The 19,278-nt window shown below is 38.4% G+C and overlaps 1 protein-coding gene across 4 annotated transcripts in view; it reads left to right on the top strand.

Annotated features, from left to right (window-relative positions):
* The first annotated feature begins 730 nt into the window (after positions 1–730).
* The window catches only part of LOC307045407 (uncharacterized protein), a 98,884-nt gene continuing 80,336 nt past the window's right edge, over positions 731–19,278 (top strand). For 3 of the 4 annotated variants that reach the window (XM_079691066.1, XM_079691065.1, XM_079691068.1), the window contains exons 1-9: positions 731–887; positions 3,406–3,528; positions 4,287–4,361; positions 4,441–4,540; positions 9,988–10,111; positions 10,237–10,512; positions 11,131–11,211; positions 11,838–11,957; positions 17,899–17,943. In XM_079691066.1, coding sequence (XP_079547192.1) covers positions 3,441–3,528; positions 4,287–4,361; positions 4,441–4,540; positions 9,988–10,111; positions 10,237–10,512; positions 11,131–11,211; positions 11,838–11,957; positions 17,899–17,943 — 909 coding nt within the window. In that variant the 5' untranslated portion in view covers positions 731–887; positions 3,406–3,440. The remainder of the gene's footprint in view (positions 888–3,405; positions 3,529–4,286; positions 4,362–4,440; positions 4,541–9,987; positions 10,112–10,236; positions 10,513–11,130; positions 11,212–11,837; positions 11,958–17,898; positions 17,944–19,278) is intronic. The other variant, XM_079691067.1, reaches the window with a different exon arrangement.

Below are 19,278 nucleotides of genomic sequence, written 5' to 3'. Positions count from 1 at the left end.
AGACTGCATGTTGATGTAATGTAGAAGTCAAAGCTGTTGCCCACATAGAAGTAATGTGACATGGTGCTAAAATAGTATATGTATGTTGCTGTAGCGCTAGGGCCTGCCTTTATAGCTGAGAGCCTTCACTATAATATGTTGGAAAATCCATAGAATATTGCTGTTTTTTTTCAAAAATGAGCACAAATAAATAATATAAAGTATTAATCCTCCTGTGTTCATATAAACAACTTTTATTCTATTTTATTATTGAACTTTCTTACATTAACGTCTTTTGGTTCACATACATTTCTGTATTATATATTTTTTTTTATTATGTATCTTTCATTATATATCTTTCTCATCTGTCACAATACCCAATTTCCCCCCATAAATAAAGTATTCTGATTCTGATATTCTATTATATAATGAATCATCCATTTTTTCTTCTCATGATCAATGAACCCTAAGACTTTTTGTGTTGTTCTTATATTTACTTTACTTAAAGAAGCCACCTTAAAAGGTTAGCAAATCCCTTAGAGTTAGACCTCTATTCAGTACATTTGACTAAGAAGACAATACATCAAACTGTTTTTAATTCCCGCACCTGGCTGAGTTAGAGAAGAGTTTGAACCCCCGCTGGGCATGCACTCGCTCTTAATATGAAAGCTTTCAGTGCGTGCCTCTTGTTTGCTGAAGTCTCTGTCAGTGCGTCTCAGTAATAATGACAGAGTGGGAGGGCCACTCGGTGCAACTAATAAGGACTGCGATCTAGCTGGCGATCCCACTGTGACTTTTATTTCCAAGTCCTGGAATCCGGAATCACACTGATCGCTATCACACATGGATTATACTCTTTTCGCTCCTTTTTCTTTTTTTCTGCCTTAGAGGAAACTTTCTCACCAACTGTAAGTACTCGTATGTTTATTTCACAGTACATACAAAAAAACGGATTAAATATCAGCGTGAAAACCTTTTTATAACGGATTCATTTCGCATCTTTGTCGCTCCGTATTAAAGTGTTTTTTTTTCTCCGCATGGTTTTTTAACTTGTGTGTTGACCGGGACCACCCCCTTATGAACAGGTTATTCAGATTTATGCACGCTCGGCAGCAGTAAGCACGTACCGTATTGTATGACTTGTTAACAGCAGAGTGCGAAATTTTCCGGACACTAAAAGAAAATCCATCATAGCGTAATTATTAAAGTATTAAAAAAAAATAAGCAGCCAATCAGCGGTCGCGCAGTGAAACACGCTCCTTTGAATAATACAAAAGTGACACATTTTATGAATAATGGAGTGACAGCTTATAGTAACGTCCCTATCCACCTTAACTTAAACTGTTAGTTTAATAGTAGCCTACACAATTAAATACACTCTCAATTTAAGATTGAAATCCATGCAGATGGTGCTGTACACTAAAGTGCATGATTTAAAACGACACGTGGTCTTAAATAAAACATAATTTCTTAAAAAATATATGAATTGACTGCAGATGAGCTGTGTGCATTGAATGTATTTGAAAAAATAACTGGAATCGCATTACTCCTTCACACAGAAAAGGAATGTAATACCTCTGTGTTGCTTGTCTACGGCCCATGCATGGTTGTAGTTGTGAAACGCAAAGTCACTTCATCTCCATGCGCCATGATACTATGGGCCTACATGCAAAACTTTATGATCCAGTGGAAGGAACAAGTGCCTGGAGGAGGATTGGGAATTAATCATTCAGACAAGATTTATGATAGACGCAGTAAAAAAAGGAGAGTATCATAAAAGGTTTCGGGGACACTTTGTGACACTGCATATAAATTCCCTGAATGTGTTGTGGCTGTTTTCTGGTCTGTGGAGGTCAAGTGCAGTCCTCTGCTCTGTCTTCATTTGTTTTTTCCCTTGTGGGAATATATAAATGTGCATCAGGAAGGAAGGGTTATAGTCTCTGCAACAGAATTAAAGTTGTGATGTCACAAAACTACTTTCCAAGTACTGAAATAATAATGTTAGTCGTTAAATTAATGATTTTTCCCTTTATCTTCTGTTGAATTGACTCACAGATGTGCCCCTTTCTGTTGTTTGAATAGAATAAACACAAAAACAAATAGATTTTCAATCACGCTTTAATGATGTGTAAACCGGTTTCTGTTGAGTTTTTTCCATGTTGTTGTGGTCCCTAAAAGTCTAGCGCCTGAAATAAATGTTTTTCTTATGTGTTCTATAATCGACACTTTGCCAGTGCACCAATTTTGGCAGGCAAATCTATTCATGAGGTTTTTGAAAGTGTTTTGTTTGAGCTGGAATAATCTGCTGAAATTGATTGACTATCCTTTTGACCACACTCCTGCTCTCCAGGATGACTTAGCCCTAAACAATAATAATTGCCTTATTTGAGATCGCACAAGTAATGCTGAAGATTTGGTTTGGCACCTCTGTCAAATGGCTTAAGAGAACTACTAAAGATTTCCAGGTTTTGTACTCTTGCTGGTGACGTCCTTGAACAAGACACTGCTGTCAGCTTACAGATCAAAACAAAAGTGTTAAGAGAGTACTACAGAAATACAGATCAAGGCTTTGGCATTATGAAAGAAGACTTGAGGAGCCAGCAAGAATCAAACTTTTCATACATTCTTAGTTCATGTGAGATTAATGAAGTGAATGAGATAAAGTTAGAGGAAGAAAAACAATGAATCAAAGTCACTTGTTTTATCTTTTTAACATCAATATATTGCATTTAGATTAACACCTTCCATATTCAAATCTCCCCATTTATATTCTGAAGTTAAGTATCAGCGGACTTCCTCTGCTAATTTGTGGTAACGACACACAGGCCTCATGGATTACAAACGGTCTAAGGAAAGCAAAAGGGAGTTTGGCTGCTAGTTACAAACCTAAACATAAACATTGCTTAGTGTATAATGATTTAGATGCATTATAGTTCATACCATTCATCACTGTATGGCAGGTGTTCATGAAAACTAATGAAGGAAGGACTCAGAAGTGCATTCTCCAGATTGAGTGGCTTTACATAAACACAAAGAGGCTTTAGGGACTTACAAGTGGGCATAAGCGTGGGCTGTTAAGAGAATTAAAAATGATTTACAGTTAAAACGTATTCTCATAATAGTGCAATTTTCGAAAACTCTTATTTAGTGAATGTATGAATGACATTTGAGGAGAATTAAAGTGTATGGTTGGTTAAAAAATAGATACACATCGGATTTTTTCAGAACTAGACCATGCAATAAGTCCAAGTGTCAGTTAAACCGAGCCAAATAGTAAGTGTATAATAACAATAGCTGGTGCCAAATTGTTTTTTAATGTTTGCTATGAAGTTATATATTAGATATTTTTCAAATATAAATAACAAAACACCATTGATATATTTATTTTTGTAAACGTAAAATAAAAATGTCTATGTTTGTCTCCAGGTTTCCAGGTGGGACTGCTTTCTAGTGTCAGAGCCATGGGTTGCTTGTTAAGATGGACTGCTTTGATTTGGACTGTAAATGTAATTCCTTGCACTTTTGGAATGGCAGTGAGTGAACGAACAGGTATGTGTGTTTTGTTTTCCTCGACTTAGTGCCCGGCAACTTGTGTCTTTCAACTGTGTAACCAGTTATTGTACTCTTAAATGTCCCTATATTAACATAAAGCAGACACCTTGTATCACTATAATATACAAATCTGTAGCGGATGCATAGACGGTCAGACATTTTATGATTGAAAGGCTTTGTTGGCGTTTATTTTTATCATATATTAAACTGAATAACTTCACAAATTCATATGGAGAGGGTAAGCTAAGCATAATATTTCAAATTCTCTATATATTAATCTTTTACAAAACATTTTACAACATTTTTGGTTCACCATGTATTTACAGTGCCTTACAACCCTTTGTAATTCCATCATCTGATAGTTGTGTTGTACTTAATGTTGAGAATAGATTGAGAGTGTGAGCTTGAAACAAAACTATTCTTGTAAACATGTTAGTGAAATGTCAGTATTCATGAAGGTACGTCCATTACATTTTCGCTAAAGCGGATCTTGCCTCTAAATTACATCTCAGAGTCCTGTCTCTGTTGGTCACTTTATAAATTCAGACATAGGATGAATGGGAAAAAACTTTGAATTGATTTCCTGCTCTTATTAGATTTTTGCTGAAGAAGAAGATGAAAGAAAATGCACCATCCACATAAATTCATGATTCAATTGATTGTCTCCTCTTCTATAAAAACGGTACAAAACTGGTGCAAAACATAAATAAACATTTGTTCCCGGCACAACCAACTTCTTGGTGACTTTCCTGTAGATGACTCATGCCCCCCTCTGAGCGTAGAGGAGCACAGGTTCACTGATGTCTTAGATCGTCCTCTGGACATCACAGGTATGTTCTGGACGATCACAATACATTTTTGTCATAAATGTCAACAGTTTCAATATATTGACACTAAATCTGTTCACAGGATTTGATCTCACGGAAAAGTTTCTTCTCCGAAAGGGAACGATCACAGAAGACCTTCCGTCATATCGTTTAGGAAGCAGTCCTCTCATAAAGCCAACAAAGTGAGTAGCATCCTTGTGTGCTTATTTTCTGCGTCATTAGGGTTCAGATGTTGTACTCTTGTACCTCATAGAATTTGAGGATAAGTTGGACAGACAGCCTATGTCTTCCATTACCTGATAAATAATCTCCCTGTATCCTGCTTCATTTCTACCACTCTCAAGCTCTTGCTATGGAACAGTAGCCTGATGAGAGAAGGCTAAACGATGCAGTCACTCATGTGAAGCCGAGCCTATTAATGGTATTAAACAGCAGTGTTCATTTTTATTAACACCTAGGGTATTGCTGGTTTTGCTTCCATATGGGCTGGTTCTGAATAAGGAGGTTTTTCATAAACTCATATATTTTAAGACCATATAAGAGAAATGATAGAATAACACTGCTATAATAAGGTGTGCAGATCATAATGAGGCTGATCTGTGGATTTTCTAAGAAACAAACTGTGGCCATTACTGTTTTTCATGACTTGAGGCAACTCGGATACACCCTGCTCAGAGCAAAGGTTCCATTTGCCTTGGCTAATAAGGGCAAGCTGTGAGGTGAGCTGTTAGACAGGGACTAATTTGAACAGAATTCAAATATATTGCGTTTATTCCTCGAAATCTCCTAAGGGCACAATGTGGGACATAAAGGAAAGGGGAAGAAGAAAGCTGGGGCATGTATTGTAATGTAAAATAAGATAGGAATAATAAAAATATCTACAGAAATTACACACTAAGGTGCCATTTAATGAAGACCTCCCCCTGTCAAGTGGTGGAACAGCATTGTGACTTCACCTTGACTTCACCCTAATATTGATGATATAGTGGGGGATGTTACTTCCATATGATATTTATGATTTTACTTATATACTAGTAACATCAAGAAAGACACGTGGCACATATGAGCCTGTACGCTTTGTCGTTCTTGTCCTAACAGTAATATTTTGGATCTGGAAACATTTATTCTTAGATGTTTATTGTTTTGTGACCTCAGTGAAAGAGAACACTGTGTCATTCTTCCAGGAAGAGCAGATATTTTGAGCATTTTTACATGACATGCAACTGTAAACATTTACTGCCACTCTCTCTCTCTGGCTAGGTGAAAGAATCTTAGCGCCAGGTGATTTGTGATCCGCTTCCCTGTTCAGTCGGGCAGCCGAAAATACATTTCCTCCAGCCCTTCCCTCAGTCTGCGCTCATAGTGCAAGAAGATGCTGGTTCTCAATGACACTGCTGACAGTGTCATTGGTTATAGTGGCGAGACTGCTATCCCTCTCATATCCAATTATCTAAGTACTTTGACAGGTGATACTGCATGTCAGCTGAGGAAGGAAAGCGAGGGCAATTGCACGGAGCAGGAGGCCCCCTCTGCCCCCCCCCTCAGACACTAAAACATTGCTCACTTTACTCGCAGGATATGCAGCAATAGATGCTCCGCTCTCTGGATCTGCGTAACGTTCTGCCAGCTTCTTGGCACAGTACGCATTATTGTGCTTGGATCAGAGCTGACACACTCGAGGAACATTTGTGCAGAGTGACAAATTGCCCCTACGAAATGCAACATGTATTCAAAACGAGCTAACACAGAATTGAAGCACAATGCTGCAGTCAGGTCTGTCTTAAGAATGCTAAGAATGCTGTGCCTTTTTCTTTCTTGAAATGTTCAACAAAAAATGATCAATGCGTGATTTTATCTTCTTGCAAGCCGCCTCATTGGAACAAAGTTCTTATTGCTGATATTAAAATCCTGGTTTTGCAAAACATTACATACCCAAGCATTAGAGTACAATGCAAACTTTTCCCAATACAAATGTAAAACTACTTGTGGTTTTTGTGAGCTGAACCTTCAAAATGTGAACACCTGTATTTTTCAGCCTTTTAAATATCGAATCAAATTGTCAGTATAAATCTCAGCACAAAAGGACCTTTTCCATTTCACTAATACATTCCTCCTTAACAGCCATTGCTCCTTGTGAAATGGTAATTGGAATCCCTCGAATGTGACAACAATGTCTCATTATGTGATTTGTGTGACTGGGATGTCAACTATCATCAAAGCACCTAGTAAGCTAAATGTTTCAATGGGAAACAGAAAGCTATTTCACATCATATGTAAATGCTGAAGAAAATTTAAAATATGAAAGGACAAGGAAGCCAGGTTTGTTTGTGTTGATTTATCTGGGGCTTCAGTAGATTTTGACTGTTGTCAGCTAATTAATGGTTTTACTGCAATCAATATGGTATACCTGACTCAGCATCTAAATACCTTATATACAGTGCTTGCAGGGCCGTCCCTCCCTACAGGCCGATGGGGCCTCACCTTGCAGAGGGGGGCCCCACCTCACGGACATGTCCTCATCTTGTTGAGGGAGCCTCAACGGAGCCGCAAATGTGCGGCGCAATTAGTGTGGCGCGGTATTTACTGTCAATTTCACGTCCAGGGATTTGTGTCCCGGGGTGGGAACAAGGCAGCAAGGAAAATGGCTCGAATAGAAACCTGCAGACTTGAGTGATTTTAATGCTAAAATAATCATACAAAGGCTTAAAGGCAAAACGGAAGTAGCTGACAATCCCCAGGTTAAAAGAAGTAGAAGCTAAAAGGGTTCAGGTTGAAGACGCAGGAAAGCAAAGTCATGAAGAAACAGTGAAAATCAGGCCAGGAAGAGTTGGAAATGGAATGTTCTGGAGAGTGAAGCATGAGCCTGCGGGGTGTTAGCAGTGGCTGGAGATGGGGTCAGCCACTGTGAAAACTTGATTGATAGTCATAGCAACAGTTGTGTTATTGGGGGGATTTTCAACCAGGAACAATTGCCCATTTAAAAAAACCAATTCCATGTTGATTGGAGTTAACAAATGACTCTGAATTAATGATAGGGCGTGCACTCATCGTGGCAGATGACATTTCAAGATGTTTTTCTGCTATTGGTTGCTTGTTTACTCTCAGAAAAACACCTATTTAACCTGGAAGGATGATAACATAGCAGTCTAAGCTTCACACATGCACACTCGATAATAAAATATTTCTCCATTGGTAAGATATCCTTCCATCAGATCACAGGCATGCATTTGATTTGGCTTCATCAGTGGCAGCCTTCTATCCTGCTGGCAAGCATTTCCAGATTTAAACAGGAAAGAGAAGTCCTGCTGAGAGGAGGTTATAGACCTTGCTAGCATGAATGATGCATTTAGCGTATAAACTGTCATGGTTGAGCCCACTTTGATCTGTCAGAGGATTGAGTGTCAGTGATAGTGATGTGAGCCAACTAGGCAAACATTTGATTGTTTCGGCTACAGCATCTGATTCCTCTGACTAATTTGGAGAATCCTCCTAGATAGGATTTCTTACGAGCCGGGACACTGAAGCCGCTTCCGGGAGATTCTCTACCAGACCGGCAGTGTTGCTGTGACATTATGTCAAACTTTTGTCCCTGATTATACAAGGAGTCGTTCAAGCCAAGCAATATGCATGGTCAAAGATGTCTTCAAAGACTAGTGATGGTTTCCAGAAAGCTCCTTTCAAATGGAATACGAATATACAATTTGATAACTCTCAAATTCTGTGATCTTTGTGCTAATCCTGATCGTTGCTATAGTTGTGCAATACTTTACAATGCAGAGTAGTTATGCACACTAATTGTCACTCAAAATGTGTTATTTTGCAGTACTTCCTGCTGGAGCTGTTTCAACAATTTGAAATTTGAACCAGGTTACTCAACGTTTTACAATCCAACTCTGTAGTATGGAAACTTCTCACTTAAAAAATGTTAAAACGTTATTGAATCTAATTGTGTTGGCAGTTATTTTTTTTTTCTCTCCAAAATATGCCAGTGTGCATTAGTTATATTAATATAACTTTTATGAGACAGGGCTGGCAAAATATGGTGCCATTTACAGTGAAAGTTGCAGCATGAGAGCTTGCAAAATGATCCTTTCCCTTCACTCATCACGTCTTTGAATATGCAGAGTAGCGTTTCTCCCTAGAGTCAGAAAGACGGTGTTGAAACCAACCCACGCTGAGCTCCGGTTTAGCCATTTAGCCACAGATGGCAGTCAACACAAGGTCATGAACTTTACCCCCTGGGCCCACGGAGATCAAGTGTGCCGCACTGTAGACGGGCCGTGTTTTGAAACACGAGCAGACTTAGCTGGGAACTTTGTAAAGAAGCGTGTGAACTCCAGAGCTTGAGCAGAAAACAGCCCTGAATTGTAATTTTGCAGACTTTATATGTTATATTAAAAATGATTACATGTATTATGTTCCATAAGCTGCAGGTGCAAGTGCTTTAGGAGTTCTATTTTACCCTTTGCCTTGTGGAAACTCTCTACACAATAATGTGTTATACATTTAGTAAAAGCAGTTGATTTACAAGCAACATGGAAATATTCAGTGTTGAATTTATTTTATGAATCCTCATTTTTATAAATTGCCCTGCCACTTTCCATATTGATTTGCAGCTGAAATAGTCCTTTAGCCCTCAGGCAACAAATAACCTTCCCAGCCCTTGGCCTCTCAAAGAGGCATTTCTTTTCGGGAGCTTTAACTTGGTGTATTTATCATTTTAGTCATGTACCGTTTACACCGAAATCTCAAAGAATTCAGGGGACACAATAGGAGAGGGTATGAAGCTCTGAGAGAATGGGAGATGATATATTGGAGTGAAAACTAATTTCCAACCTGTCTGAAGAAACTCTCCCTCCTCCCTCGGGCTGTGCTCTGCCTTTTCAATGACCTTATCATTGCATTATTATTATTTTTGCTGATCTTGATTTATTATGTTTATGCTCTTCCACTTTTGACTGTTAATCTGAATCTGGAGTTAGGACAAGGGTTATGGTATTTTGAAGGGTACAGTGTTTTTGTTCTCTTATGCTATGTATAAAATTAATAAGGAAATGGGGGTGTGGACTGAGATATGAGCTAGTAAATAAGCTACAATTCATTTGAGAGCGTGTCTGATTTGAAATATGATATTGTCTTTCTATATCTTGCCTCTTTTTTCTCTGCATAGTTTGCTTCTGTTGGAGCACATTTTCGGTTGTGAATACAGAATTGTTATTTGACTTTACGGAGCAGCTGAGGTCATACATATAAACCTGTAACTGCATTGCATCTATAACCCGATATCTTTAGCACGCCATATCTCTGTGAGGTAAAAGATTGGATTCTTAGAGTTTGGATCAATTTCAACATGTTTTCATTATCTGAGAGAAAGGGAAGCCTGTATGCGATTCATCAAGCTAAATGGAATCAAGTTTGTCAGGTTTATTTATGTGAGGGGCTCTGCAGCTGGAGGATATTGAAATGTTTTATTGATCATTGAAATTGATTGGCTGGTTCATTGTTCAGCCCCTGAAAGCTTTAAGGCTCACATTACACATAAAGAAATTACACTGTTACCTTTTATTTCTATATTGTTTTAATATTTACATTCAGTCAAAGTCTGGCTTTGTTATCTCTTGTTTTTTAGAGAAATATTTCCAAATGGGCTTTCAAGTGAATACTCCCTTGTAACCATCTTCCGTGTAAGAAGAACCACAAAAAAAGATCGCTGGTATCTATGGCAGATATTCGACCAATCAGGAGACAGTCAGGTGAGCCTCACTGTATTTTAAATGACACATATGCATTTCAGTGTCTACAAATACGCTCCGATGTGACATTCTACATGTTTATTGGCAATAAGAACCCTGTTTTTAAACACTTCTGTGCTCCTCAGGTATCTGTGGTGGTCGATGGTGGCAAGAAGGCGGTGGAGTTTTTTTCCCGGGGCGAGCTAAAGAACGCTCTCCGCTACACGTTTAAGAGCCGTGACCTACATGCCCTTTTTGATCGCCAGTGGCACAAGCTGGGTATTTCTGTCCAGAGCAACATAGTCTCCATTTATTTGGACTGCAAGCTAATAGAAAGGAGGCTGACGGATGAGAAAGACATTGTTGACTTCCGTGGGCGCACTCTCATCACCACCCGAGTGGAGGATGGACGACCTATAGACGTATGTCCCACGCAAACTCTGTGAAGCATTCTAGCTAGCCAACAGTGTCTTTTAAGGATGTACTATTTTTGTATGCAGTTGTTTTATTACCTCTCTCCACTGATAGTGAATTATCCTCAGTGTTTTTCAAAATGCACACCAATGATTTCCAAAAGTATTTAAGACATGCCTCAGGGGAGACTTCTTAATCTCTGTAAATCCTTTATTGTGTCATTTGTGTTGCGCACATTCTCAGATATGGCCCTAAAGTGCTAGAGAACATGAGGTCAGCTATGGCATTTGGTCACCCAGCGCCTCTGCGTAGAACTTGGCTTAAGTAGCATTAACAGCTGACTTTTTGGGCCATGTGATTTGGGTAGATGTAAAGCAGTGCATTGGAAAAAAATGGCAGGGTTCAAGTTCTGCTCTGAAGCAGCTGCAATTCATGCAGAAGTTGAAGCCTTTTAAAAAAAAACGTTAAGGGAAATGCTATGGAGTTTTCAAGTTATAGCAGCTGGCAGTTGAACAAATAGTGATGTCTTAACCCATGAAGCGCATGTTCGAAATATGGGCATAATGTGATAACGACACTACTGTATGATACTGTAATGGTTACTTGATGATATTTTTTTCCCACAGATTGAACTGAGACAAATTCTCATCTACTGTGACCCTTATATGGCCGAGATGGAAAATTGCTGTGAGCTACAGGAGCCAAAGGTAAAATGCTATGATATTTCACCAAACTAATAATACCGACTGATTACTTTATTAATTTGACAGAATAAGAAGTATGAGGAGTAATAAACAAGTAATACAGATTATATATAATGGATTTGTGAGACATGGAACTCTAGTAGGTGACCTATTCAAGCACATTTACCAATTGTATTGATGACACTAGCTTGTATGTTAACCTATGCAGTGTGATCAGCCAATGAAGGTGAACATTTTTTGTCTTGTGTATGAAAGGAAAACAAAGCTCTTCCACCACCATCTAATCAATAAGAGCTAATGTTACAGGGATTCCAAATGGAGAGATGATCTTTGACCCCGTACCATTACATGTCTCCATAAGCATGCTGTCATGTCAGTGTAAAGTTACTTTGAGGGAATATACACAACCTTGACAAGGACTTATCACAGCTTGTCTGCTTAGTACTTTTTGAATTTCACTTTTATAAATGCTTTTAGCAGCTTGATGTAAATGAATTCCACCTACAACTCTGGTTGCCTTGGATTGATGAAGCTGTTTTACTGTGGATTTTGGAGGGTTTGTTGCCTTGTTCTGTAGCAAACAGTACAAAGGAAGGTGTTTAAATGGTGAAAATTCTTTATTGATCCAGAGTGAAGCCAACCAGACCTTTAATGGGACGGCCCCTCCCCCGGTTGCAGCCAAGCTCCCCCAGATGCTGTCTCTGCCTGCCGCGAAGTCAATTGACAGATGTCACTGTCCAGCTGAAAAGGTACAATCAATTCCAGCCAACAAGGGCCTCTAATTGAGTACGTGTAATGCCTATTGTTACTGAACCAGCACTGATTTACACTGCATGTTGGCATTTAACTGCCATTTAAAGGAGATTTGTACCAGAACATATCTTCTTTGAAAGCCAAAAAAGGAAGTATAACCACGATCTATTAGCATACACAGTTAACCTGCTCCCAAACTGTTCATACATTGTCAATCTGGAACCTGCTATAAATGTGTGGAAATGCAAAAATATTATTTCTCCTGCCAAAATGAATGTTAGATTAAAATGCAAATTGAGACCTTACGGCTTCAAGCCCTCTTTGGAAGGGAGCAGATGGTACAGCTCCAAGGTGAAGTCCAATTCCACAAACAGTCTTTTAAAATGTACAGAATCAACTTTTCATAGAATCAACTTTCTAGATAAGAACAGTATTTTGATATAATGCAGAAATGTATTTGAGATATGACATAAAGCTCAATAACACTTTGACTACATTACTTTACCGATGGATAATATTTTTTTCCAGTTAAAACTTATTTATTGCTGGGTCTAGAACAATTTATTCAGAAATCAAAAGACTTAATTGGTTTAGAATACTGTATTTCTCTTTCCTTTGTGATCAACTTTTTTATAGTTGTTTTGCTTCAGATATAAAAAAAGCACACATAAAACAACAGCAATACACTACAAACAAAGACATGTGCTTTATTGTCAAGGATTAAAGTATAGGTGATTTATGTTCTCCTACAAAATGTAGCACCATCCAATTCCTGTTTGATAAAGAGAGATCTAAGAACACAAGACCCATTTTCTCCTTGATTATACTTATTGTTGTTTATCATAAACACAGGGAGATAGTCTTCCAGGTGTAGTTGGACTGTCAAGAAATAAAGGGGTTAAAGGAAACAAGGAAAGGACTATGTTATGCTGTTACATGCTGTTGTATACAAATGTACCTTTTTCTTTGTACAATTTAAAGGAAACATGCTGGGACTAAGTGCAATATGTTCACTGCAGTGTAGATTTAAGTATGGAGGCAGCGTCCACAATTTACTGTAACTCATACATAATTCAGAAGCATTCATTGAATCACGGAGAGAATTATCACTGGGTCACTGTGCTTTTTCTCGTGATGTAAATAACCGTACTTTTGTTCTCAAATGATAGTCTGTTGCCGGTTTTCTCTGTGTCTAGAATCACTGGTATTTCAGGACAGTTGCAAGGTCTAAATGTGAAGAAAAGAGCAAGTCCCTGCGGGGGGAATTTATGCTTTGGCAGAAATTCATCGTCAAAGGAAGAGGAATACATCTTTCTCTCAGGAAGCAGATTTCCGTGCTGTAGTGTCTGACAAAGGTTCATGTTCAGCTGTCACAGGCCTTCAGAAAGGCTCCCCTACATTTGTCCAATCACTAGAAAAATAGGTAGTGGGAAGCATCCGTAACAGCTCAATGCCCGGTCACTGAAAGTTGAGGGTGTTGGTTAGAGGACAAGGAGAAATTAATGAGCAAATGCCCAGACAAAAAGTGCAGTTTTTCCCTAGACAAATCACACCGTTGAGAGAATGAAATCCCCTTTTTTGCTGTCGGCACAAGGAACAACGGGACAATGCGTTATGAATGAATTCATATAAACAGGTGGTGCTACTGACCAGATGGCTCTTGGGGTCAGTGTCTTAATTACCATGATGTGGCTGCGGGATTAAGATATGCAGGATGACTTTTGTTCCTGGAAAACCACTCATTCCTGGAAGGCACAAATGCGACATTTATATTAGTGTAAAATCATTATACCTGTGGAGTTCAGCACAGGAATTTTGAATTGGGGGCATTTTCTGCGTAATTAACACGGTGAAATGTTCTTCCTGTTAAAATGCCATTGTGTTTAAAGCTGTTCCACCTGCAGACTGCACTCACCAGGTGCCTCTGGCCTGAATACTTAAGATTAGCTTGACATTTTAAATAGCTGTTTTGTCTTCATTTGTGTAGAATGTAGCAAGAATTATAGATAGATTCACGTTTGCCTTTAGCCGACACGTGTAACTGGGAATAATGAGCGTTACCATCATTGTCATTTGGTTCCTAGAGATAAATGGATATAGAGCTTTTAAACACTTGTAGCTTTTAGCTGATTTTAAGTATTTTTTAGGTTTGTTTTCAAATAATTTAGATCGATAGATAGATAGATAGATACTTTATAAATCCCAAATTGGGAAATTACAGGACCAGTGTGCTCAACATTAAAATACCAATACTTAAACAGTGGAAAAAAGTGAATAATTAAAAATAAAATGAAAATGAAAAATAGTATATCAAATATAAACAATATACAACATTTTGGATAATTTAAATGTTCTTTAAAAAAGGTAAAAAATACTGTAGCAGGAACATAGGTTTATAATATACTGTATGTACATATGATATAATATAATATACTAATATACAGTACATATGATAGTATACATATGGTTAGGTGGCAATTCTGCACTTCTTCCATTTTTCTAGTTATGAATAAAGATGTGTATATAGCAACAGTTTGTACCACTCAAATGTGTAAATGCGTTATAATTGGCCTCTAATGAACACTAATTGACCTAGCAGGGATCAGCTTTCGGCTGCCATGTGTCTGTGTGTGTGTGCACTGTGTGTGTGTTGGCGGTTCTTGTGATTAATGACTTGCTGCTCAGTGAAATTACTGGTTTCTGTGGGTAGTTCCTTTAGATTTCACATGATATATTCCCAGAGGTAGTTTTGAAGCGAAGCCTAAGAGCACATCCAAAGAGACCCTTAGTACACCTCTGTCGTGTTACAGTGCTAAACAATGATTTAAAGATGATTTTCAGGCGGCTGTTCCATTATTTCTGCAGGCCTTGTGCTATGAGTCAGTGGCTCACACTGTTAACACCTGAAATCTAATTCCAGGTCTTCAACAAATCAATACTTGGCAGCGCTTGTTTACTTACTGAACAACGAAATTCATAACAAATCCTATTACAGACTTGATCTCTAAATCAATAAAGTTAAATGAAAAACTTGATTAGGGACTTCACATTCATTCAACTCTAACTGGCACATGTCACTTCACAACACCTGATCGTTGTGTTTACTCCAAAAAAGGTCCTCATATTTTATTTATGATATATTTTATTTATGTATTTTAAAAGTTGTTCTTTGGATTAATGGCATGCTTAAGTATATCTGACTTGTCTGTCAGAAGACTGATACATCTAAAGGATGAACTGAAATGTAACTAAAATCAACATTAATTCTGAATAAGGCTCGTAATATGATGATATTGTTGATGACGCTTTACAGTCTGACATTTTCTTGCATCATAGCAGCTCCATTTGGGACAAGGCTTAAAGTTTGATATGCTCAATGTCAAGTTATTACGTTTTTCTTTCTTCTTCTGTATCCATCTTTACCTGAATTATGAAAGAAAGGGTTCATATTTAATTAACATTTATTTTGTCGTATGTGACACATCTCTAATCTACTACCGATGGGTTCCTGCCACATCAGAGGTGTTGTTCATTTTAACCTCCTTTCCTCCTAATCCCCTTGTTCATCTCCCTCATCTCCTTTCCCTCGCATGGAGTTATCAATTGTTGTTGCAACAAGAGAGCTAAAGACCTTCGCAGTGTGGTAAAATAACACATGTAATCGCAGGTTTAATGTTGATTTAATAAATCTCAGGAGCTGTGACATTTGTTGAAATGATGAGTCAAATCAATAAATGTACAGGCATAACAGTGGCGTGCCATCATGGTTATCTTTTAATCATTTTCCCGATTCAGCGTTACAATGAGTTCACACAGAATAAGCTGTTAAGTGGCTATGGTGACACACCAATTTCATCATAAATACCTAGAAATCAATCATCTTGGTTCAACATGATAATACATTAAGACACATTTGATGATGCAGGCATAGCTGGATATGATATGGAGTCAAACAAGTATATGCTAAAAGTAAGCATCTTGACCATGTTGAAGAACACAAAAATGGTTAATCATGGAGTGGAAATGTTTGTCATGTCTTGTGGGATTTGCAGATGTTCATGTTCCACTATAGAAAACAGTAGAAAAGGAGTTTATTTTCAGCCATCTGGGCGGTATATCAGGAACGCCATGCTTTGACAAGATCGCGCGTGGTAATAGCTTTCTCTCTTTTACCCTCTGACCTTGCTGCACATTAATCTGTCTGGTAAATTATAGTCGCAGTGGCCCTCTGATTAAGCGTATTTCATTCTTATTGATCCTTACATTTCCTAGGGAGTTCCAGTGACTCTTAAACGGTGCTGCAGCTTTCAGAATTACATTGAAAGGGGCTAAGAAAGTCATAGCAAATGCTGTTAATAAGGTAAGCTCATGAGACTTTCAATTACCAACATGCAAATCTCATTTTGTAAAAAGATTAAAAAGTAGTCAGAGGATACTTCTAACAATTAAGATTGAATTTGTAGAGATTCATCAAAGACATCTGGGCAATTTAAAGCATTTCAAAACACCCATTATGAGAAATGCAGGCTAATCAGCATGACCTACACAGAGGATTTTTTTTAAGGAAAATGAGCAGGGATTACTTTGTGTTACTCCAACAGAAAGTACTATCCCGCATTACAGTCAGGAGTTTGATGGTGGATTGTAGTGCAGTGCAGAGGGATTAAACTGCTATGATTAATCCAGAATCCCTCAGGAAATTAAACAGATAAGGATTGGGTTATAAGAATGCAGTTTACTTGAAAGGAAATCCATTTTCTATGGCCCTGCACATAAAACCTGGTATTACTAGATTTACAGCTCCTGCATGTACATGCTAAAGGAAAAAACACACAGGCATAGTGTTGAAATTAAAACTTCTTCCCCTTTTACAATACCTTTAAATTGTTTTGCACCGTTTACAACTCTCCTGCCCTTATGGCTTGTTTTTTCAATTAGTGCCCTCTAATTCAATTTATACCCCATTGTACCAAAGTGAGTAATTCTAGGAATTCTATTCAAGGCACTTTATTATTTTTCGCTGACGCCGTATTTCGATTAGCTGTCAAAAGCCTCCATTGTTTCTTTTGTGTGCATCAGTGTTAAAATGTTATTAGCTTCAGCCCTTTCTAAAGCAGGGGTTTGAGTTAGTGGTTGAATAGAATACATCTAAATGTAAGAGCACTGAATTGTGAGCACTGTAAATCACATATAGCCCACTACATTTTATAGGAGATGTATCTGTATAATAAATGACATCAGCAGCTGTCTCGCACAAAAGGAATAATCTTCTAATTGCTAGGAATCGAACGTTTTACATCTTGCCACATGCTAAATATCGAGTCAATGAACGGCATTTTCGCAGAGCTAGTTTTTAATTTACATGTATTTGTTCTAGGATAATGGGTCTGTAACCCGTGGTTTAAAGAGAGCTTCTGAGTTGTTTGGTTTAGCCACATTTTGTTGTTCTTCCTAAACACGCCTATTGAGTTCTAACAAACAGGGCTTCTAATGAAGATTTGACTGAATGGGCATCACATTTAATTAGATTCTTAGCTTGCAGCAAGTTCTGTGTGAGCTTAATTTGTCCAGTAATCGACTACCTCCATCTTCTCTCTCTTAACAATATTGTAGACAATCAGTTTCCTTTTCTGAATGACGTTATAACCCTAAGACAATCAAGCTTTTCGTACTTTCTTGCCTTGTTTTTCCCTTTTTTTTCTAAATATAACTATTAAAATAACACAATGATTTTTTAACAAGCTTTAGATTTGGGCTTTCCAGTTGTTGGGAAATAGTATCCTGATCTGCAGCTGCTGAGCACTTTGTCAACATCAACTTGTGGAACAGCTGTAGGAGCGATATCGCTGCTGAAATGACAAACCGTCATAAAGCTATTCACTAATGTGTCAACGAGAGACCTTTCACTAACTCTGCTGTGTGTTGTTGTCGTCACAGGGGGACACAGGGGAGGCCGGGCTTTCAGGAGATCCAGGACATGAGGTAGGCTGCTGACTGATGAAACTACTTAAAACCCTTAGTGTGGCTTTTCCCTTAAAGCTGTGATTAAAGTTTCCATTTACATACACTCAGTTGGTAGCTTCAGGTTTTTTGTTTTCCCCCTGGCCTGAATACATTCAGCTTTAGTTTCAAATAGATTTTCTCTTTTGACTGCATGCGTTTTGTTTGCAGTGAATAGCATCTGGCACGTTTTTTATTTAGTGATTTATGGAATATGTCAGTGGCCATCTCTGAGATTATTTTCGAACATCATTGGATTGAATAACTGGCTGGCTCTGTGTTGACTCCAGTCACAGCAACGCAGAAAACAAAGCAATCTCAAAATCAAATTAAGCCAGCAAGTGGGTTCATTTTGGCACAGTGCGTATGGTGCTGCTACAGAGACGCTCAGTCCCAAGCAGCGGATTGGCCGGGCGCCCCATTGCACACAGGTGGCTGCATACTGGGTGGGAAGCCAGTGGCGGGGGGGGGGGGGGGGGGGAGAGTTGTGTCCTTGTCGCTGTAGTAGCAACTTCTACTAGAGGGTTGGGTGCTGTGAACTGTGTGGATCTCTGTGTCTCCCTCTTTGTGAAGCTCTTCCCTGATAGGTGAAAAACAAATGGCTCGCATAACTTAATGCCTATTTAAGGGAACTGTCTCCAACCAAGATGACAGACATTACTGTTGAGTCTGACATTTAAATTGGGAGAAAAGTGCATAATTTCATGGAATTTTTAAGAGTGGCTAAGTGCCTTTTTTTTGTAATTGGACAGTGCTGTGACAATCCTGAATAGCTGAGAAAATTGGCAAATTGTACATGCTCTTAGTAAAATTACATTCTATTATCACTTTTTGTTGCCTGCTTATTGCGTTTTATGTCATTAGTCAAATTGTTGACCATCAAATGTGGCATCTTGGATTCATGTGTTTATCTCCTTTAGTCACCAGGATGCAGTGCTTTGCACACCGCCAGTATGCGGGTGATTGTTCCATATCGGAAAATGTCCTGTAACACCTCTGGGCTTGTGATTCTACTCTCAGCAGGAGCAAGAAATACATAGCAAGAAAACATTAATAACCACAAGATATTGAATTGCATTCAAGTGATCAATTGTTCTGCGGATCATTGTGGAAGCATCGGCAGAAAATAGGATTCTCCCAAGATGTGGAAGGACACTTAATCCTGGCCCTATATCTACAGAAGATGTTAAGCTCACTGTGGGGGGACACTTGCAGCCAGCTCTCTCTCCTTGTGCTTTCTAAGATGAGGTTTGGGAGCCAGCTAAAGCACTTTCGTTACACAACGCTGCACAAGAAAAAGTCCACATTAAAAGCACC

This window comes from Notothenia rossii, assembly GCF_949606895.1.
Source record: "Notothenia rossii genome assembly, chromosome: 6".
Taxonomy (NCBI): Eukaryota; Metazoa; Chordata; class Actinopteri; order Perciformes; family Nototheniidae; genus Notothenia; species Notothenia rossii.
The sequence above is the reverse complement of the archived record's forward strand: the minus strand, read 5'-3'. Positions and strand labels throughout refer to the sequence as shown.